Source organism: Peromyscus maniculatus, chromosome 10, assembly GCF_049852395.1.
Source record: "Peromyscus maniculatus bairdii isolate BWxNUB_F1_BW_parent chromosome 10, HU_Pman_BW_mat_3.1, whole genome shotgun sequence".
Classification (NCBI taxonomy): Eukaryota; Metazoa; Chordata; class Mammalia; order Rodentia; family Cricetidae; genus Peromyscus; species Peromyscus maniculatus.
Genome location: NC_134861.1, coordinates 93,030,547 through 93,050,657, shown reverse-complemented (window position 1 = coordinate 93,050,657; position 20,111 = coordinate 93,030,547). Strand labels below are relative to the sequence as shown.

The 20,111-nt window shown below is 42.2% G+C and overlaps 1 protein-coding gene across 15 annotated transcripts in view; it reads left to right on the top strand.

Annotated features, from left to right (window-relative positions):
- Positions 1 to 487: 487 nt before the first annotated feature.
- Positions 488 to 20,111, top strand: part of Lin54 (lin-54 DREAM MuvB core complex component) — a 105,502-nt gene continuing 85,878 nt past the window's right edge. For 2 of the 15 annotated variants that reach the window (XM_042257703.2, XM_042257701.2), the window contains exon 1: positions 831 to 1,162. In XM_042257703.2, the coding sequence (XP_042113637.2) occupies positions 1,105 to 1,162 (58 nt within the window). In that variant the 5' untranslated portion in view covers positions 831 to 1,104. Of the gene's footprint in view, positions 665 to 828; positions 1,358 to 2,509; positions 2,878 to 20,111 lie in introns of those variants that run through there. The other 13 variants (XM_076546768.1, XM_076546765.1, XM_076546771.1 and 10 more) reach the window with 12 other exon arrangements.

Here is a 20,111-nt window from a genome sequence, read left to right as displayed (position 1 = left end):
TGATTGAATACAAAGAATCCATGCTGTATTCGTATAAGATGTGGACTGTCTTGCAAATAGAAATATCAAAAACTCCCTTTCAAAATAAGTTTTTTAACTCTGCCTGCTCCTCTCCAGGAGCATTTTGGCGCTCCTCCCAAAATTCATGTCTAAACCCTGAAGAGATTGGCATTCGAGAAAGGAGGTCGACTCCCGCCTCACTCAAGCTCATCCCCCAGCGGCCCCGGGGGCGCGCTGGAAACCGCACCTACTGTGTGGTCTTGTCACCGAGCCGGGAGCGTGAACCTGCGGGGTCCCCGCTCCGGGCCTTCGCTTTGACAGAGGCCCCAGGAGGAGTCACGTGGAGCCCGAGCGCGCTCCCCGCCAGCCTTGCGCAATGACGCGCGGCTCGGGTTGCCAGGGGGCGGGGCGGCGCGCGGAAGGGGCGGGGCGGCGGCTGCCGGCGGGGGCGGGGCGGCGCAGGGGCGGGGCGGGGCGGCGCGCGGGCGGGCAGGCGGGGCGGGGCGGGGCGCCCGGCGTATTATGGGATGCGGCGGTGGAATGGCGCTGGGCGCGTGATTTTGAACAAACCCGGGTCTGTGTTTCGGAGGCGCCGCCGCCGCCGCGGCTGCTGGGAGCCCCGGGAGCGCGGCGCGAGAAGGAGGCGGCGGCGCCGCCGGCTCGGGTGAGTGTCAGCTCCGGGGAGCCGGGGCTGAGCGGCGGGGACCGGCGCCGGGCCCGCGGGGAGGTGGCGCGAGCCGGGAGCGCCGGCCGGCCGGCTCCCGGGGCAGCTGGGCCGGTGGGCCGCGGCGGGCGGAGGGTCGTCGGGGCGCGGCCGCGAGCCGCCTGGCGCCCGAGAGCGCGGCTGTCACTCGGCGGGGTCGGCGCCGCCCGCTCCGCGCTCGGGAGGAAGGGCCCGGCGGCTGTTGACAGGCTCTCGGCGCGGCCCGGGAAGCAGCCACCGGCCCCGGGCTTCTGGGAACCGGTTTTGCTGCTGTGTCATTTCGTACCAGCGCCTCCTTTCGCTGCTGCCCGCCGCCGCCGCGTTCTTCCTACGCCCCTTTGTATGGACTCCTCGGGCTGTGTGTCCGTTTCCCTCGCGAAGCCCACCAGCCAAATGTCATAATGTCCCCGCGGTGCACGGGGAAGGGAGCGGGCTGGGACTCAGCCTGGCCAAGCAACGGTAAACAACCATCCGAGTGCCGGTGGACCCGGCTGTTGGTGGGGGAATAAAGTTGAAAGATGAAGGCACTGGGAACCCTTTATACGCTCAGCCTCTAGCGGGCTGTGTATAAAAACGCGCCGGGAGTGGGTGGGAGACAGCGCTTGAGTAAGCCAGAGCCTGCTGACTTTTATATGGAGTTGTCATTCAAACAAGGTAGGGAAATGAAATGGCTTCTGCTTCTACCTTATTCTTAGGTAAACTTAAGACAGTAGAATAGCCCTGTTCACAACCCTGAGATTCAATTTTAGGGCTTATGTTGTAGCTGAATGATAAAAGAATACAGCTTTTGAATTGGCAATTATTAAGGCTTTCTGAAATGAAACCGCTAATTTTTGGAGAATGCTGGTCCCATTAAGAAGCCTTGCAGCTTATGTGTTCTTATTCCTTAGATGATTAAGCATTCCTTGTATCCTCTTTTGGCTACTTATTAAACTAAACGAGGAGAGGAACTGGAAGGGGTGGATAGGTCATTCCGGAATCTTGTTCTAAAGCAAGCTGTTTATTTTCATTGCATTGAACAAGTGTATCAGCAGCAGATGGTTCTTAATTTGGAAACTTAGATCCTAAAACCATTTGGCAAGGGATTCTAGCGAAGAGCTGTGTTTTCTGTATGTTAGAAGGCGATCATTCAGGTTTCGTTCATGTCTCCACAGTTGGAATTAATCACTTTAATTCAATACACTTTAAATTTAGTGGCACTTGTACAACTTACACCAACGACAAATTGACGTAATGGTGTTGTTCATGGACAGAAGTGGCCCAAGTTAAGTGGAGAGGGGAGTAGTTCAGAACTCTATTCTTAAAAATTAAAAACAAAGCAAAACAAAACACTGTGGGATCAGCACCTGTAATTAAGGGGTGCCCGAGAGTCAGACACGCATATGGAAATAGCTGTACTGTCAAAGTAGTTCTGGGGGTGGAGAAGAGTGCCAAAGTTGGTGAGTGGCGTTAAAGGTCTCCGTCTCCGAAATGTACACAAAACACGGTCTGCCATCTCAAGTGTCTTTCTGGAAATGAAAGAGTTTGGGGTCTTTTCTGTTGTTCTTGTGTCAGATTCCGCATGGCTTGCCCTCTTAACAGATATCTAGGACTTGGAATCTCGCAGGTATCACGACTCCCGTTGGCGTTCCTGCAGGGCCCGCGGGAGCTGGGTGTCTGGTCCTGGGGTGCTAGGTCTGGCTCTGGCTCGGCTCGCCGGTGAGCCCTAGAACCTCCGGTGCGCGTTTGAAGGTTGGCGGGGCGGGCGGGAGGTTTCCCCGGATATGTGGGTGTGTGCTGCTCGGGAGGGCGGGCCGGGGCGGGAGCAGGAGGAAGGGGGAGGTGACTGGCGGCGGCGGCGGCGGCAGCGGCGGCGGCGGCCGGGGCTCGGCTGTCGGGGGAAGCTGCTGAGCTGTGATGGTGATGACGAGGTGAAAATGGCGGATCTTTCGAAATACAATCCCGGCCCCTGACATACCAGAGGCGGCAGCCGCGGCGACATCGCCACCCCGGCTCCCTCCTGGGTCCCCGGGTACCCTGTAGTGCTTCTTTTCGGGCAAACTGGGAAAGGAAGCAGCTGGACAGAGCTACCGTGCACTGGCAAAACAAGCACTTCCCCGGGCACGGAATTGCCCGGGACCTTCTGGAGCCCGCTCCTCAGAGCCGGAGGGTGGAGAAAGCAGCAGCCTCTGGAGGTACAGGAGAAGGGGGGTACCCGGGGGCTCTCTGTCTGCAGAGCTCTTTATTTGGGAGCTGGGGGAGGAAATGCGTTGCGGATCAAGAATGACTTGTCCGGAGTGCAAAGAATCAGTAGCCTCCTAATGACATCAACATTATTTTTTTGAGTATCAAGGGCTGAGTTCGCTTACACCTAAGGCTGCTGCTGAGGCCTAGAGGAACCGCTAGTACTTATCATGATTTCCTGATAGAATACTTAAAATACCCACTCTGGGGGGGTTGGCTGATGGTGTTCAGCAGTTCAGGGAGTTGTGTTTCTTTGGGGGAGGCAGAGCATTGGCATTTTCTTCCACATTTGATGTTGGTGACAAAGCATGGTCTAACTTGTTGGGGTGTGGGTCCTCACCTATTTTTGAACATATGGACCACTGTTGGAGCAATCAAAAAGAATTTATATGGCGCTGTCATCCTTGGGGTGGCACCTTTGAACCGGCCACTTGGCAAATAACAGTTGATACTGTAAATCATATTTTCTGCTCAGTTTTAAAGGGAATTTCTTCTCTGTCTCCATCTAATTTCATGAATTCAGAGAGCGAAGTTATGGAAGATTTTATAATAGGCTGTAAACTACAAGTGAACTTCCATTCTGCTTGTGAGTTAACCTTTACATGAAGCTTGATGCAAGCCTTGAGCACATTAACCTGATAAAGATACTGAAACCTGTTAGAGTGCAGATGCAGCGTCTTTGTCCAGGTAACTGGAGCACTGCCACCTTGATCTTAAGGCTTGATTGACCTTTAGAGTGGCCCCAGCTTACTTTGGTCACCTGAGGGTCCTTACTGTCCTAAGTGTGCTGCTGGGTCCTTAGCCAGTCTCCTTGTGTACAACAGGAATGATACTGGAATTTTGTACGCTGACTTGGGGTCCTCCTTATTTCCTCAACTTCAGTGGTAGAAGGTTGGGTCAGTGACCTTGAATTAGGAGAGCAAACAGGTTGATATTTAAGAATTGCCTACTAGTTATATTTATGAGTAGCTGGAGCTCCAGTGGCGCAATCGGTTAGCGTGCGGAACTTATATGAGTAGCAGTGGATTTTTCTTTCTCAAGTTGTCTACAAAGTAAAATGAAGTACTTCATATATTAACGTAGGGTATACTGTGTATATACAGGCAAATACCTTGTCTGAATGTGTGTGCACAGTCTGGACTTCGGCTTTCACCCACTGGAAGAATGAGAAGCCAAAGAATGTCTAAAGCAGCTGTTTGAAGGGTGCTTAGAAGATTTAATGATTGTTGTTCACTAAAAATACAATTTGAGGGGCCAGCCATATGGCTCAGCGGGTAAAGGCACTGGGCATGCTAGCACTCCTGAACCTGAGTTCAGTCCCCTGGGATGCACACGGTGATAGGAGAACACCACTGTCAACTTGTTCCCTGACTTCCTCATGGCAAGTGTGCTCCCCCAACAAATAAATCAATGTAGAGAATATTAAAAGTGTGTCTGAAGACATAACTCATCCCTTACGAGTGTTGTACCTGTCTGGAGTTCCCAGCACCCATGTGAGGCAGCTTCACGGCTCCTTTGAGCTCCAGCTCCAGGGATCTGATGCCTTCTTCCAGCTTCCTTTGGAACCTGCACACACGTGGCATATACACACATACATTAAAAAATGAATCTTTTTTTAAAAAGAAGAAAACATTACACACACACACAATTTGATCTTGCATTATTCAGTAGAAATCTGTTTTTTTTTTTAAATTAAATTATGCTGCAATTTTTTGGTCCACATCAATTAACTTACTTAGTAAGAATTTTTAAAACTTAAAATACTTTGTTATTTTTAAATGGGGTCTTGCTTTGTAGCCCAGGCTAGCTGTGTGTGTGTGTGTAGGAGTTTTGGCTACATGTATGTCTGTGCATTGCATTCATGCAGTGTCCTCAGGCCTTGAATACTCTGGAGCTGGGAATACAGACGGTTGTGGGCTGCTGCCATATGGGTACTGGGTCCATTGGAAGAGCAGCTACTGCCCTTAACTGCTGAGCCCATGCTCAGGTTAGTTTTACCTACCAACTCTGTTGTCTTTTTTGTTGATTCTTAGTGATTACCCCCAACCCCTCTCCATATTTAGTCTCTTTTGGTATCAAGGTTGTCCTGAAATTTGTATTGGCACAGACTAGCCTCTAACTCCGAATGGCCCTGCCTCCCAAGTGCTGGGCTTAACAGGTATGAGCTGCCATGTCTGGTTTGTGAAACCTTTAAACTATCTTCTCTCTCTCTTTTTTTTTTTTGGTTTTCTTTTTGGTTTTTTTTTTCGAGACAGGGTTTCTCTGTGTAGCTTTGCGCCTTTCCTGGAACTCAGTTGGTAGCCCAGGCTGGCCTCGAACTCACAAAGATCCGCCTGGCTCTGCCTCCCGAGTCCTGGGATTAAAGGCGTGCGCCACCACCGCCCGGCTAAACTACCTTCTCTTTGAGACAGGGCTTCTCTATGTAGCTCTAGCTGTCCTGGAACTCACTATTTAGACCAGGCTGACCTTGAACTCACAGAGGTCCACCTGCTTCTGAGTGCTGGGATTAAAGGCATGTGCCACTATACCCATCTGTGATTACCTTTAAATTTTTTTCTTTTTTTGAAATTATAATATAATTACATAATTTTCTCCTCTTTCCTCCCTTCAAAACCTCCCATATACCCCTTCTTAATCTTTTTCAAGTTCATGGCCTCCTTTTTCATTAATTGTTGTAACATAGATGTGTGTGTGTGTGTGTGTGTGTGTGTGTGTGTGTGTGTGTGTATGTATGTGTGTTTGTGTATTTCTAAACACATAAGTACAACCCACTCAGTCTATATAACGATTATAGTTATTTGTATGTATATGTATGTGTGTGTATGTATGTGTGTTTGTGTATTTCTAAACACATAAGTACAACCCACTCAGTCTATATAATAATTATAGTTACTTGTATGTATATGTTTTCAGGGCTGACCTTTTGTTTTGGCTAACTAACTGAACTGGTATACTGTTCCCTAGGGAAGACTATTTTCCCTATCTCAACATTCCTTAGGTAATTATCTTTTTTTTTTTTTTTCTTTTTTAGTTTTTTGAGACAGATCCGTCTGCCTCTCCCTCCCAAGAGAGAGGAGAGGAGAGGAGAGGAGAGGAGAGGAGAGGAGAGGAGAGGAGAGGAGAGGAGAGGAGAGGAGAGGAGAGTGCTGGAATTAAAGGCACTTGCCACCACTGCCTGGCACTAGAGCTCAGTTTTTAGATCATTTTAGTAAGGAAAATTGCCTATTAGTAATTTAAGTGTATTTGAATGACTGAAAGTAGAATTTGCCTCTGGAGAAAGTCAGATATCTGTTTTGTTTGAAGAGGAACAATACAGATGTTTTGCTTGTTTGGGTTGGTTGCTTTTTTTGGAGACAGGGTTTTACTGTAGCTCAAGCCAGTCTGGAACTGGAGATTCTTCTTGCCTCAGTTTCCCCAGTGCTAGGATTATAGATGTTTGGTATCACACCCACTTTAGAGTTTTATCATTATTTGTCAAACAGGTTAAACATCCCTAATCTGATCCAAAATGTTCACTCAAAACCTTTTAGGTTTTAGAACATTTGGATATTAATGTAGGGATAACATTAGAAGGAAAAGCTATACATATATCCCCAGTGTGAAACTTGAGAGTCTAAAATACTTCTGATACCAAGCATCTTGGATAGGGAATAGTCAGCCTTTATTAGGGGCTGTCTGTGAGTCCTATACTATTCTAGGGATATAGGAAAAACTAATTTAAATATGATTGCCCAAGAGGGCTTTCGGTTTGAGAATTGTTGGAGGTAAAGCTGAAACTGTAGGTTAAAGGGGCCTTACTACAGTAGGCTCTGATCGCATACGACTTTTGAGTAGAGTGGCAGCCTCACGAAGATACCTAGGGACATAAAGCCAGGAGTGTTTATATACGATGCGCTGTCTTGTCTGAGAGGAGACAAGTCGAAACACCATAGTGTACTCCAGGCTGGGTGGAGTAATGCGTGCATAATCTGCATTGTACAGGCTACAATACAGACTAGTATTTATGGAGGTGTGTCAAAGATGAAAAGATCTACTTTTTAAAAATTAATTTACTGTTTGTGTGCGAACTCACATGCTATGGCCCACATGTGGAGATCAGAGGACAACTTGAGAGTTGGTTCCTCCATGTGGATCCATGAATCACACTCAGGTCATCAGGCATGGTGGCAAGCATCTTTACCAGCCGGCTGCTGAGCCGTCACTGCCGCCCCAATTAAAAGAGCTTAAGCTTTTTTTTTTTTTTTTTTTTGGCATGCTTTATTGAGAAATATAGAAAATTAATGGCCTAGAGAAGAAAAACATGCAAATAAAGAGGAAAATGAGAAAAGAGATACAATGAATGGCTGAAGAAATGAATGTAATTTAAAGGAGATGGTATTTAGCTGGATATGGTGGCACTCACCTTTAAATGCAGTACTCAGGAGACAAAGACAAGTGGATTTCTATGATTTGGAAACCAGTTTGGTCTAGATAATAAGCTGTAGGCCAGCCAGGGGCTACACGGTGAGACCCTGTCTAAAACAATAATAATGACTTTAAAAAGACATTTGAAGAAAAGTATTCGGAAACTATTGACCAGTGTTCTTTTCCTTTTTATTCATTTGGGACATAGTGATGACCTTACTGGGTATCAGTAGGAGATGAACATGGGAATCCAAGAGGCTTGGTTAGCATCTGTCTGGGTCTGGATTCTGGTTGCTGTGATACCTGATGAAACCATCAATTCTAACTCACAACTCCAGGTTTCAGTGTGCCATTGCAGGGAAGTTAGGGTGGTGGGAACCTGAAGCAGCTAGCCATACCCTCCAGTATTTGGGGCAGGGGTGTCACTTCTCAAATTGGTTGATACTATCTTCTGGACATACCATGCCATTGCACCCATGACTCAGCAGCTGTGCTTAGCTGCACAAGACTGTCCCAGAACGGAACCGGTCAATCATGGTGAGGAAAGCAGGGTGACAGGAGCACAGACGAGGCTGGCTAGCAGTCTGGAAGCAGAGGCAAGTGTTGATGAAGGAATAGTAAATGCATAAAAACGGAACTTAAAGGGAGAAGCAAGAAAGAAATGTGGAGCTACAGTGCACCCATGTCTTCATAATGACCTTGTGAGTGAGTGTGAGATTACATGTGTAATGGCTGCTTTTGTGTGTCAACTTGACAGGATGTAGAGTCATCAGAGGGGACGGAGCCTCAGCTGAGGAAATGCCTCCATGAGATCCAGCTGTAAGGCAGTTTCTCAATTAGTGATCAATGGGGAAGGGCCGAGCCCATGGTGGGTGGTGCCATCCCTAGGCTGGTGGTCCTGGGGTCTATTAGAAAGTAGACTGGCAATGTTGGAGAGGATGTGGAGCAAAGGGAACACTTTGGTGGGAATGCAAACTTGTACAACCTCTGTGGAAATCAGTATGGCCGTTTCTCAGAAAATTAGGAATCGAACTATCTCAAGACCCAGCCATCCCACTCTTGGGCATATACCCAAGGAATGTTGATTCATACCATAAAGATACATGCTCAGCTATGTTCATAGCAGCACTATTTGTAATAGCCAGAACCTAGAAACAACCTAGATGCCCGTCAACTGAAGAATGGATGAAAAAAATGTGGTACATATACACAATGGAGTACTACTCAGCAGAGGAAAACAATGAAAGCATGAAATTTGCAGGCAAATGGATGGAAATAGAAAAAAATCATCCTGAGTGAGGTAATCCAAACCCAGAAAGACGGTCATGGTATGTACTCACTCATAAGTGGATTCTAGATATAAAATAAAGAACAATCAGACTACAACCCACAGAACAATGGAGGATATATATATATATATATATATATATATATATATATATATATATATATATATATATATAGCATGGAGGTCCCTAGGACGACTGTGGCTTATAATAAATTTCGGTTTTACTCAATTACTGAGCAAACCTCAATGAAACATCTCACTATTAAGATAAGAATACATACTCTTATCAAGCTGATAATGGAAAAATAAATAAATTAATTAATTTTAAACAATAAAAATAAGTAAAAATAAAAGAAAAATTTGAAATATTAAACAAACAAACAAAAAAAGAAAGTAGACTGGGCCAGGCGGTGGTGGCACACGCCTTTAATCCCAGCACTTAGGAGGCAGAGCCAGGCGGATCTCTGAGTTCGAGGCCAGCCTGGTCTACAAAGCGAGTTCCAGGAAAGACGCAAAGCTACACAGAGAAACCCTGTCTCGAAAAACCAAAAAAAAAAAAAAAAAAAGAAAAAGAGAAAGAAAGTAGACTGAGCAAGCCATGTGGAACAAGCTAGTAAGCAGCACCCCTCCATGGCCTCAGCATCAGCTCCTGCCTCCAGGTTCCTGCCCTGTTTGAGTTCCTATCCTGACTTCCTTCAGTGATGGACTATGATGTGTCAGTGTAAGCCAAGTGAACCTTTCCTCCCTGACTTGCTTTATTTTCATGGTGTTTTATCACAGCAATAGAAGCCCTAACTAAGACAACATGATAAACATCGAGTAGAGCCAAGATTGGAAAATAGGTCTTCGATGTGGAATCCTAATAGAGAGTGTGTTGTTTGAGATGAAGTCCTCTGCATAATCCATGCTGGCATTGAATGCATGGTACTCCTGCCTCAGCGTTATGGTGTGTTTCTTCTGTGGTAACACTCTGTAGTAAGCTCTTTAAAATGGAAAAGTGTAGCCTTTTATTTCCATCTATATTATGTAGATGTAACCAACCGTCTTATTAAATAAGAAACACAGAAACAATGTAAAAGAGAAAGCCGAGAGGTCAGAGCTCAGAGCTAAAATCTCACCCTTCCTCCTGCTGTCCCAGCTTCGCGAAAAGAGACCTACTTCCTCTCGGTTCGTATTTTTAAAGTATGTTGTTCTGCCTTCTCATTGGTTGTAAACCCAAACACATGACTGCCTCGTCACTGTCTGAATGTACAGCCCCCTAGGTCTTAAAGGCATATGTCTCCAATGCTGGCTGTATCCCTGAACACACAGATATCTATGGGATTAAAGGCGTGTGCCACCACCGCCACACTCTTGCTATGGCTCTAATAGCTCTGACCCCCAGACAACTTTATTTATTAACATACAATCAAATTAATATTTCAGTACAAATCAAAATAATACTTCAATACAATTAGATTACCACCACATTTCCCCTTTTCTATTTTAATAAAAAGAAAAAAAGCAAAAGGTTATGACTAACAAAAGAAAAACTATATACAAAAGTACAATAACTATATACAATATATACAAGTAATAAATACCTAAACAGGTATTTGACGAATCAGAGAAAATAATTCCATTATCTATCCTATTTTGATAATTCCAAGATGTATCTAATGTACTTTCTATCCTAATTAATTTTCAACTATAACTAACTAATCTTCAACCATAACTAACTAATCTTCAACTCCCTCAGAGACCCAAGAAGGGAATAATATTAGCTAACAAAAATAAAAACAGGAAGTGCATGCAAGCAACTTCCAAAAAAATTTTGTGAGTTGACAGAAACAGCCAGCTGCCTGGGCAGTCATCTGAGGTTTCTCCGCAGTGTTGGGGCATCATCTTCAGCCTATAGGCTTAGTGTATCTGACAGACTCATTTGTGAAGTAGGATGTACACAAGGTCAACAGTTCAACCTCACATTGGGTGAGAGCAGTCCACGTACCAGAAACACCTGAATTCCACCAGTGTCCTGTCATGATTCAGGATTTTAAATTCTGGAAATTGTTGACAGTTTTTTAATTCAGCTGTCCATTCTTCTTGGCTGTGTATATATGGCTTCATCTCAGCATCCCCTTCTTCTCCACATCCCTCTATTAAATGCCAGTCTACTTTTGAGAGGCATGAGCTTTCAGCTGCTGTTCCATTGTACAACAGAATCCATCGGCCCTCTGCCTGTTAAGCTGCCTTCGAAGAAAAGGGCACCGTACCTTTTCCGGATGCGAAGGCCACTTCAGGGATGGGGCCATATTGTCCTGGCCTCAGAAGATGCCTTTTGATAAAGCCATAACCACACTTGTTTTGGCAAGAATCAGTAGTCCCTTGTTTCGTGATCTGTCTGTCCATTTTGTCCTGTTGATTCGAGGATACTTTGTTGTCCAGTGGCTAACTTTTGCCAGAATGAAAGTTGACTCCATATGCAGTTTCTTCAATGCCCATATTTTCTCTAAAGTAGATTGGTACTGCCAGGAGCCGACATGTCTCAAAAAAGAAAAATTTTCTAAGTTATTAAAACATTTTAAATGCCATATTCTGTAGATCTCTGAAGGGTTTGAAGATGACCTGTCTAAAACATCTCTGCTCAATTTTTAAAACATATCTAATATGACTACAAGTTCTATGATAATGTCTAACTACTAGCTTTCATTTCTTTATATCCTAATAGTTGATAATAATAACATTCAAGGATCAGAAATTTGCATTACATTGTTAAATGGATGGAATAAATACAATTAGAAATATACATATAGCATTTTCTAACAATATCAGTTTCAAATTTGTGTACAATATAAAACAATTCAATCCAATGTAAAGTATTTAAAACTAGTAATTGTCTTTTTCTTTTCTTTCTTTCTCTCTCTTTTTTTTTTAAACAAGAACTTTAAATCTAATCTCCTTTGCTTAGCCTTTTTCCTAACCCTTGACAATAACTTGTAACCAACCCCCCTAAATACTGAAAATTATCCCAGACCCAAAACCCATTAAAAAGACCAAAAAACCACCCGCCCCACACCACCTCTTTGGGAATGTGGGCGTCGTATTCTTAAAATTGCTTCCTGCTGGGTATGGGCGAAGTTTTCTTTATCCTGAAAGAAAAATTTTAGGTTAATTGTCAAATTCTAGGAGAGGTAACTATATCCTTCATTATCCAGTCAGTGTATAATGCCAAAGTTGAGGGTTTATCTCAAGTCCTTATTCAAGTAGTCTTTGAGACTGGATCATCTCAGCTAGTCATCTCAAATTTGCTCTGAGCACCTTGTAGTTCAAAGCTGATCTGTGGATGATGTTTGTCAGCTTAATGATATTATTATTGTCCATGTGGAATTGTTGTTGTTGTGGGGCCCCATCTTCTTTCTGGAGACTTCAGTTGATGTTAGGCCAGGCCGTGATTTCCTGCAGAAAACTGATAAGAGACTCGAACACAAAAACATGTATATGCAGCTAGCCTTTTTTCTAGAATTAGTTAGTACTCTATGTGACCATTCATATCTTAACAAAGTTTAAAATGTATATATATATATTAATCTTGTAAATTTTGATATAAAATTTATACTTTGAGAACAGTTTAAAGAATCAGAATAGAATCAAAGAGTTGAGATTAGTAATAGAATAGTCCCTTAATTAATTTTGCTTTTGTCCTGTACCATAGCAGAAATGGCTCTTATTCTGGCATGATACAGGGAGTTTGCATTTTCCTTTTAACAACATGCTTGATTTTAAAGAAAGAGAGAGCCATTCTCCAACTCCAAAGTCAGCTTTAAATTTTAATTGAACTGGGACTGTTAGAAGACCAATAGTGTTAAATCTTTAGAGAAAAGCAGAAACAAACATTTAGGAAGACATAAAATTTTTTTAGATAATATATACCCATACACCGTTTCACTCTGTTTCTTGGGATAGATGATTTGTCCCTTTTCTTCAGTTGTCTCATTTGTCCAGTGTTCTTCAGATTCCTTAACCTTCATTCTCCTAAAAGACAAAAACAAAAACCTTTCCCCAAGACTAATTTTGGGGATGTTTCCTTTTGACAAGTTATTATCTGATTAAATGAAAAGGCATGTGTTATTGATACAAGTTAGTTTAAATTGGATGTTCATGCTGGTTGATGAACTATCACCTCCTCTAATTAAGAGGTCTCTCTTGTTCAAATCGAACCTTTATCAATTTTGATGGTACCCACAGCTTATCTTCTCCTGTAGAAACAAAAGCAAAACCACGTCCCCAATGTAATACATACCCTGGTTTCCATTCTGAGGTCAGCACATCCTTAAAGTATATAGGCTGATTTAATTCTGTAGTTTTTTCTATTATCCAATGTCTCTCTGCAGCTGTTGTTCCTTTCTCATTGGCATTCAGAAAATTCAAAGTTAGAAGAGCATTATGCAGTCTATTTCTGGGGGTTTTTGTTACCCATTTCTGTTTATTTAGCATATCCTTTAGAGTTCTGTTTGATCTTTCTATAACTGCTTGACCTGTAGGATTATGTGGTATGCCTGTAATATGCTTTATATTGTAATAAGCAAAAAACTGTTTCATTTTAACAGAGACATATGATGGAGCATTGTCAGTTTTGATTTGTGCAGGTATACCCATGATGAGTGATTACAGAATCAGCTTTTTCAGAACTCAAAGCAGTTGCCCATTGAAATCCTGAATAAGTATCGATAGTGTGGTGTACATATTTCAATTTTCCAAATTCTGCAAAGTGAAACACGTCCATCTGCCAGATTTCATTTCTCTGAGTACCCTTTGGGTTACATCCTGCTGGTAATGGCGTCTGATTGTAGAAGGAACAAGTAGGACATTTCTTTATTATTTCTTTGGCTTGTTGCCAGGTTATGGAAAAATCCTTTTTTAAACCTTTACTATTAACGTGATGTTTTTTATGAAATTCTGAGGCCTCCAGCACATTTCCTATCAATAATTTATCAATTTCATCATTGCCTTGTGCTAGAGGGCCTGGCAGACCAGTATGGGATCGAATGTGAGTTATATATAAAGGATGATTCCTTTTCCTGATTGTATCTTGTAATTGAATAAATAGTGAAGTTAATTCTGAAGCATCAGGAATAAATTCTGCAGTCTCAATATGTAACACCACTCTTTCAGCATACTGAGAGTCAGTTACTATGTTGAGAGGTTCTGAAAAATCCATTAATACCAACAGAATAGCATACAATTCTGATTTTTGCACTGAATTATACGGACTTTGAACCACTTTACTTAAATTTTCTGATTTGTAACCTGCCTTTCCTTCTTTGTTGGCATCTGTATAAAATGTATGAACTCCAGATATGGGTTTTTGCCGTACAATTCGAGGCAAGATCCATTCAGCTCTCTTTATAAGATCAATTCTATTGCTTTTGGGATATTTGCTGTTAATTTCTCCCAAAAAATTACTGCAAGCTCTTTGCCAAGGTTCACTTTCTGTCCATAATTTTTCAATGTCCTCCTTAGTTAATGGTACGACAATTTCTGCTGGGTCTATGCCTGCTAATTGACGAAGTCTCAATTTTCCTTTGTAAATCAAGTCAGAGATTTTTTCCACATAAGTTTTTAATTTTTTATTTGGTTTATTTGGTAAAAATATCCATTCCAATATAATATCTTCCCTCTGCATTAATATTCCAGTAGGAGAACGCCTAGAAGGTAAGATAACCAAAATGCAATCCAGCTTTGGATCAATACGATTCACGTGTCCTTCATGCACTTTCTTTTCTACCAATGCTAATTCTTTCTCAGCTTCAGGTGATAATTCTCTTGGACTATTTAAGTCCTTGTCACCTTCTAAGGTTTTGAACAAATTAGTCAGTTCATCATTTTTTACCCCAACAATAGTTCGTAGATGAGAAATATCTCCAAATAATCTTTGAAAGTCATTAAGAGTCTGTAGTCTATCTCTCCGAATTTGCACCTTTTGGGGTCTAATTTTTTGTAGCTCTATTTTATATCCTAAATAATTAATAGAATCTCCTCTTTGTATCTTTTCAGGAGCAATTTGTAATCCCCAGCGAGGCAAAATTTTCTTTACTTCTTCAAACATTATTTCTAAAGTATCTGCATTTGAGTCAGCTAGTAAAATATCGTCCATATAATGATAAATTATAGATTTAGAAAATTTTTTACGTATCACTTCCAATGGCTGTTGTACAAAATATTGGCACAGAGTTGGGCTATTCAACATTCCCTGTGGGAGGACCCTCCATTGAAATCTTTTAACCGGTTGAGAATTATTATAAGTAGGCACTGTAAAAGCAAATCTTTCTTTGTCTTTTTCTTGTAAGGGTATTGAAAAGAAACAGTCTTTTAAATCAATAACTATGAGAGGCCATCCTTTTGGTAACAGAGTAGGCAAAGGCATCCCAGATTGTAGAGAGCCCATTGGCTGAATTACTTTGTTAATTGCTCTAAGGTCTGTTACCATTCTCCATTTACCAGATTTCTTTTTAATAACAAATACAGGAGAATTCCAAGGGCTGGTTGATTCTTCAATATGCTGAGCATTTAACTGTTCTTCTACCAGCTCTTCTAAAGCCTGGAGTTTCTCTGTTGTTAAAGGCCATTGCTGGACCCATACAGGCTTGTCTGTTAACCATTTTAAAGGTAGAGCTGTTGGTGTCTTTGGAAGATCATCAGTTATTGTGCCCTGTTCTTGTATAATATGGATGGCTGGTGACCACTCATTAGAACAATATCTTCTAATATTTCTCTCAGTAACATGTGCTAGTTTATGATTTGTTTCTGAGATTGGAGGGATGTTAATCTGAGTATTCCATTGTTGCAACAAGTCTCGACCCCACAGGTTCATAGTTATGTTAGCCACATATGGTTTTAATTTTCCTCTCTGTCCTTCTGGACCTATACATTCAAGCCATCTTGCACTCTGTTTCACCTGAGATAATGTCCCAATTCCTAACAGTTGAACGTTTACCTCCTGAAGAGGCCAAGTTGGATGCCAAAATTCTGGTGCAATTATGGTAACGTCCGCACCTGTGTCTACCAGACCAGACAACAAAACACCATTTATTTTTATCATTAATTTTGGTCTTTGTTCATTAATAGAAGTTTGCCAAAAAATTTTCTTTATGTTTTCTCCTGAATTTTCTATTCTCTCTGTTTCATCATTCTGACCAGCATGATTTATTCCAATAGGCATTTGGTTATTTAATCGCTCTCCAGAGCAGGCATTTCCTCTATGGCTGCCGGAAAGGTTTGAACTGGATTTGCACTGGGGGCCTGCCTGAGGCCCCTCTGGGAGTTTCCCGAAGACTGAGGCAAAGGATTACCCTGTCTGTCCTTTGTTGATCTACATTCGTTGGTCCAGTGTTTTCCCTTACCACACCTTCTGCATACTCCAGAAGGAAGGGGCATTCTGTTGCCATTGTTCCTTGAAGAAACATTGTTTCTGGAAATGACCTGTCTACAGTCCCTTTTCAAATGTCCTTGCTTTCCACATCCAAAACATCTAACACTCCTCAAACCTTTTGAAATTACTTCTCCTACCCATGTATCGTCATGCTCATCAGCTTCAACATTAATTGTTTCTCTAATCCAATCTTCCATAGGTGCAGATCTTGCCCTTAATGGCCTGATTATTCTTTTGCATGCTGCATTCGCATTCTCAAAGGCCAAAGATTCAATTATTGCCTTACCAGCTTCTGAATCCGAGACCGTTCTCTTTACTGCTGAAGCCAGTCTTTGTAAAAAATCTGTAAAAGACTCTTTTGGGCCTTGCTTCACCTTTGTAAATGACTCAGATTTTTTTCCTGGTTCCTCAACTTTGTCCCATGCATTCAAGGCTGCCGTTCGACATAAAATTAGGGTTTGGACATCATATAAACATTGTGCTTGTGCTGAAGCATATTGGCCTTCGCCCATAAGCTGATCCTGGCAAACTTGTACTCCTTTATCCCTCCATTGTTTTTCTATGTTTTTAGCCTCCTCCTTAAACCAAGTCAGAAATTGAAGTCTCTGGCTGGGTTCCAGAACACCTTGTGCGAGGTCCCGCCAGTCCTGTGGTACTATCCTATTATATGTTGACCAAGTGTTTAACATTTGCTTTACATATGGGGAATGCATGCCATAAGATACTATTGCCTCCTTAAACCTTTTTAAATCCAACATTTCAATTGGAGCCCAAGTATTTTGTGTAGCCATTTGATCAGGCATCTGCTGTACTGTTACAGGATAAATTAAGGGTGACTGTGTGAAAACAGGCTTTCTTTCTGCAACCTTATGATCCCGACTTGAAACAACTTCACTGTTAATTTCTTCTGTCTGAATTTTTACAGGTTTAACAAGTTCTTCTAACGCTGTTATCCTGGCACTTAAATTGACTATCTTTTTAAATATTAAAATGTGGATTATTATAGTGATGAGGTGCATAATTCCACCAATACTAATATTATATAGTTGTTCCATTGCCAGACTGCCTAAAATTTCGAACAAAAACCAATTTTCTTCCAATGTACACATAAAACCCATTTGTTTTTTAATGTGGAAAAAAATTCTCTTTTAGATAGTTTCTTTTAAAATATCTGATATATTATGACTTACCAAATCTGCGTAGAACAGTAGAAATCCGAGGGGATTTTCAAAGCAGCCACCTAGTGTCCCAGGTGTAAATCCAGAGAGAGAGAGAGAGAGAGAGAGATAGAGAGAGAGAGAGAGAGAGAGAGAGAGAGAGAGAGAGAGAGAGAGAGAGAATGCACAAGAAAGCGTAGCCGGCTAAAGCTTAAATGCAACCACGTGTTCCCTCTTGTGCCGAGTCAAGGCTTGGGTCTGGCTTCCTTAAGCTCCGACCACCATGTGCTTTGGCTTTACAGGCAGGGCCCTGTTCGGCAGGGCAGGTCTGAGTTGTTTGTAGCACCGGCTTTAGGCAAGCTGCTCACAGACCTAGGCCCGGGCTAGAAGTTGCTACCCGGACTAGGACGCCAGCAGCTCGGACTAAGAAGCCGATCGCCGCCGGCCGCCGTGTGCCACCGCTGCCGCCGCCGCCGCCGCGGGCCGCCTGCCGCCCTTGCGGGAAAGCGGACCTGCCGCCAAGCCAAGCAGTTTTTAATGGATTCTTGTCACGTTGGGCGCCAGATGTAGATGTAACCAACCGTCTTATTAAATAAGAAACACAGAAACAATGTAAAAGAGAAAGCCGAGAGGTCAGAGCTCAGAGCTAAAATCTCACCCTTCCTCCTGCTGTCCCAGCTTCGCGAAAAGAGACCTACTTCCTCTCGGTTCGTATTTTTAAAGTATGTTGTTCTGCCTTCTCATTGGTTGTAAACCCAAACACATGACTGCCCCGTCACTGTCTGAATGTACAGCCCCCTAGGTCTTAAAGGCATATGTCTCCAATGCTGGCTGTATCCCTGAACACACAGATATCTATGGGATTAAAGGCGTGTGCCACCACCGCCACACTCTTGCTATGGCTCTAATAGCTCTGACCCCCAGACAACTTTATTTATTAACATACAATCAAATTAATATTTCAGTACAAATCAAAATAATATTTCAATACAATTAGATTACCACCACAATATTATTTTAAACTTTTAGATACAATTTACTTCTTTTTCATTGTCACTGTGCTAAATCAAATCTGTTTATCTCTGCTGTGGACTTTTTACTGTAATAACCCTTTAATTGTCTGTCCAATATAATGCTGAGATGAGGTTGCCTCTCCCAGGGTACAGCTATGGTTGTTCTGTTTGTTGAGTTGAAATCCTCTTTCCTTGGACTCGACTTCAACATTGATGAAGATACATATGCTAGCACATAGCTTCCATTCCTAGGGATAAAATTAGGTGATGAATCATATAACTAAAGGGCCAAACCCTTTTCCTGCCATGCTCACAAGCTGTGGAGGATTTGTTTTAGTGAAGGTTAGTATGCCCTGTGTGTGACCCTAGTTGAAATATGTAAGGATATAAGATGCTCTAGAGACTTTTGAATGGCTTCTGAAGGTAGCCCTGGCTCTAGAACTTTGTGCAGTCCCTGATTACTTACAGACTGACCAAATCAATTAAGCTTTTCCTATTAGAAGCTTGAACTCCCAGTTCAAAAAGGCATACACAGCTTCTAATCCTCTGTATTGTATGTGAGTCTTCGCTGTCTTGTTCCTGTCGTCCCTCTTTTCCTTCTTCCTTCTCTGCTTAGCCCACTCTGGAGTCTGGCTATGTGACTCAGGCTGGCTTTGAAATTGCCTCAAAATAAAAATCCTCCTGCCTCCCAAGTATTGGGATTTCTAGCATGTACCACCATTCTGTGCTATTCCAAGTCTCTTAACAGGACAAATGTGGACTTAGTTTTTAATAGTGGAACTTTAAAGGATAGGACCACAGTCATATTTAGGAACTTCAGTACTCTCTCTCAGTGGTTATAAAACAACAGAACAGTTGGTTTTGTGTTTTTTATTCAATAAGTTGCTTTCCTTTTTTCCTTGCTATGTACAGACAGTCCAGGCTTGCCTGAGACTCGGCAGTCTCTTTTCTGGGGTTAGTGGAGTAAGTGTTTGAATATGCCTGACTGAACATGAGTAAGGACATGGACTATGCAAATAATACTCAAAGTCAACTTGACCTAACATTTTAGAACACTACCTTTAGTTTATGTGTTCAAGTGCACAAGGTGAAACATTCACCAAGATAGATCATAACTCACTCCAAAATCTCTTACTTCAAATTATGGAAATGCTAGAGTTTCTGTCTTCATTGATACAAGATAACATAGAAAAATCTCCAAATGTTTAGGTATTAAATGCTATCTATTATCTGTGTGTCAACAATAAAATCACAAGGACTATTAGAAAATGTTTTGAAGTGAATAAATGATAGTAGAAATTGATCTTAATGGAATGCATCTAAAGTGTTGGTATTCTTTGTTTTTGTTAGTTTGTATTTTATGTCTTAATGGCTTATTGTAGGTATAGAAAACTTGGGAATCAATCATCCTGCCCTTGAGAACTGTAACTCTGGGAGCCAATGTGGTCTTTAGTATGTCTGGGCTGCACTTTGCTTTTTAGTAATTTTTTTTTGCTTTTTAGTAATGTTTTCTTGCCATTTTTGGGAAGAAACAAAACAAAGCTTTGTCAGTGATCTGTACCACAGCTTGAAAAATTATGTTTTTCTGGAGAAGGACAGATAGCAAACATTTGAAGTTTTTCAGGCATAAACTTGCTCATATATGTTATCCTCCAATCATCTAGAAATTTAACAAACAATAACAAAAATACCCTTAGGATGAGAGTGATGTAGATAGAACTACACTGTGGGCCTCCAGGCTGGGCTCACTAAGCCCTGACCCTTGTTGCCATTTTAAGATTCTGGAAAAAGGAGGTCAGATTACACCTGAAGCACTCAGAAGGAAGAAGGGAAGCATCGAAGACAACATTGAACAAGGCTAAAAAGGACATTGAAATCTCCAACTAGATTATCAGTCAGGAAAAAAGGGGGAGAG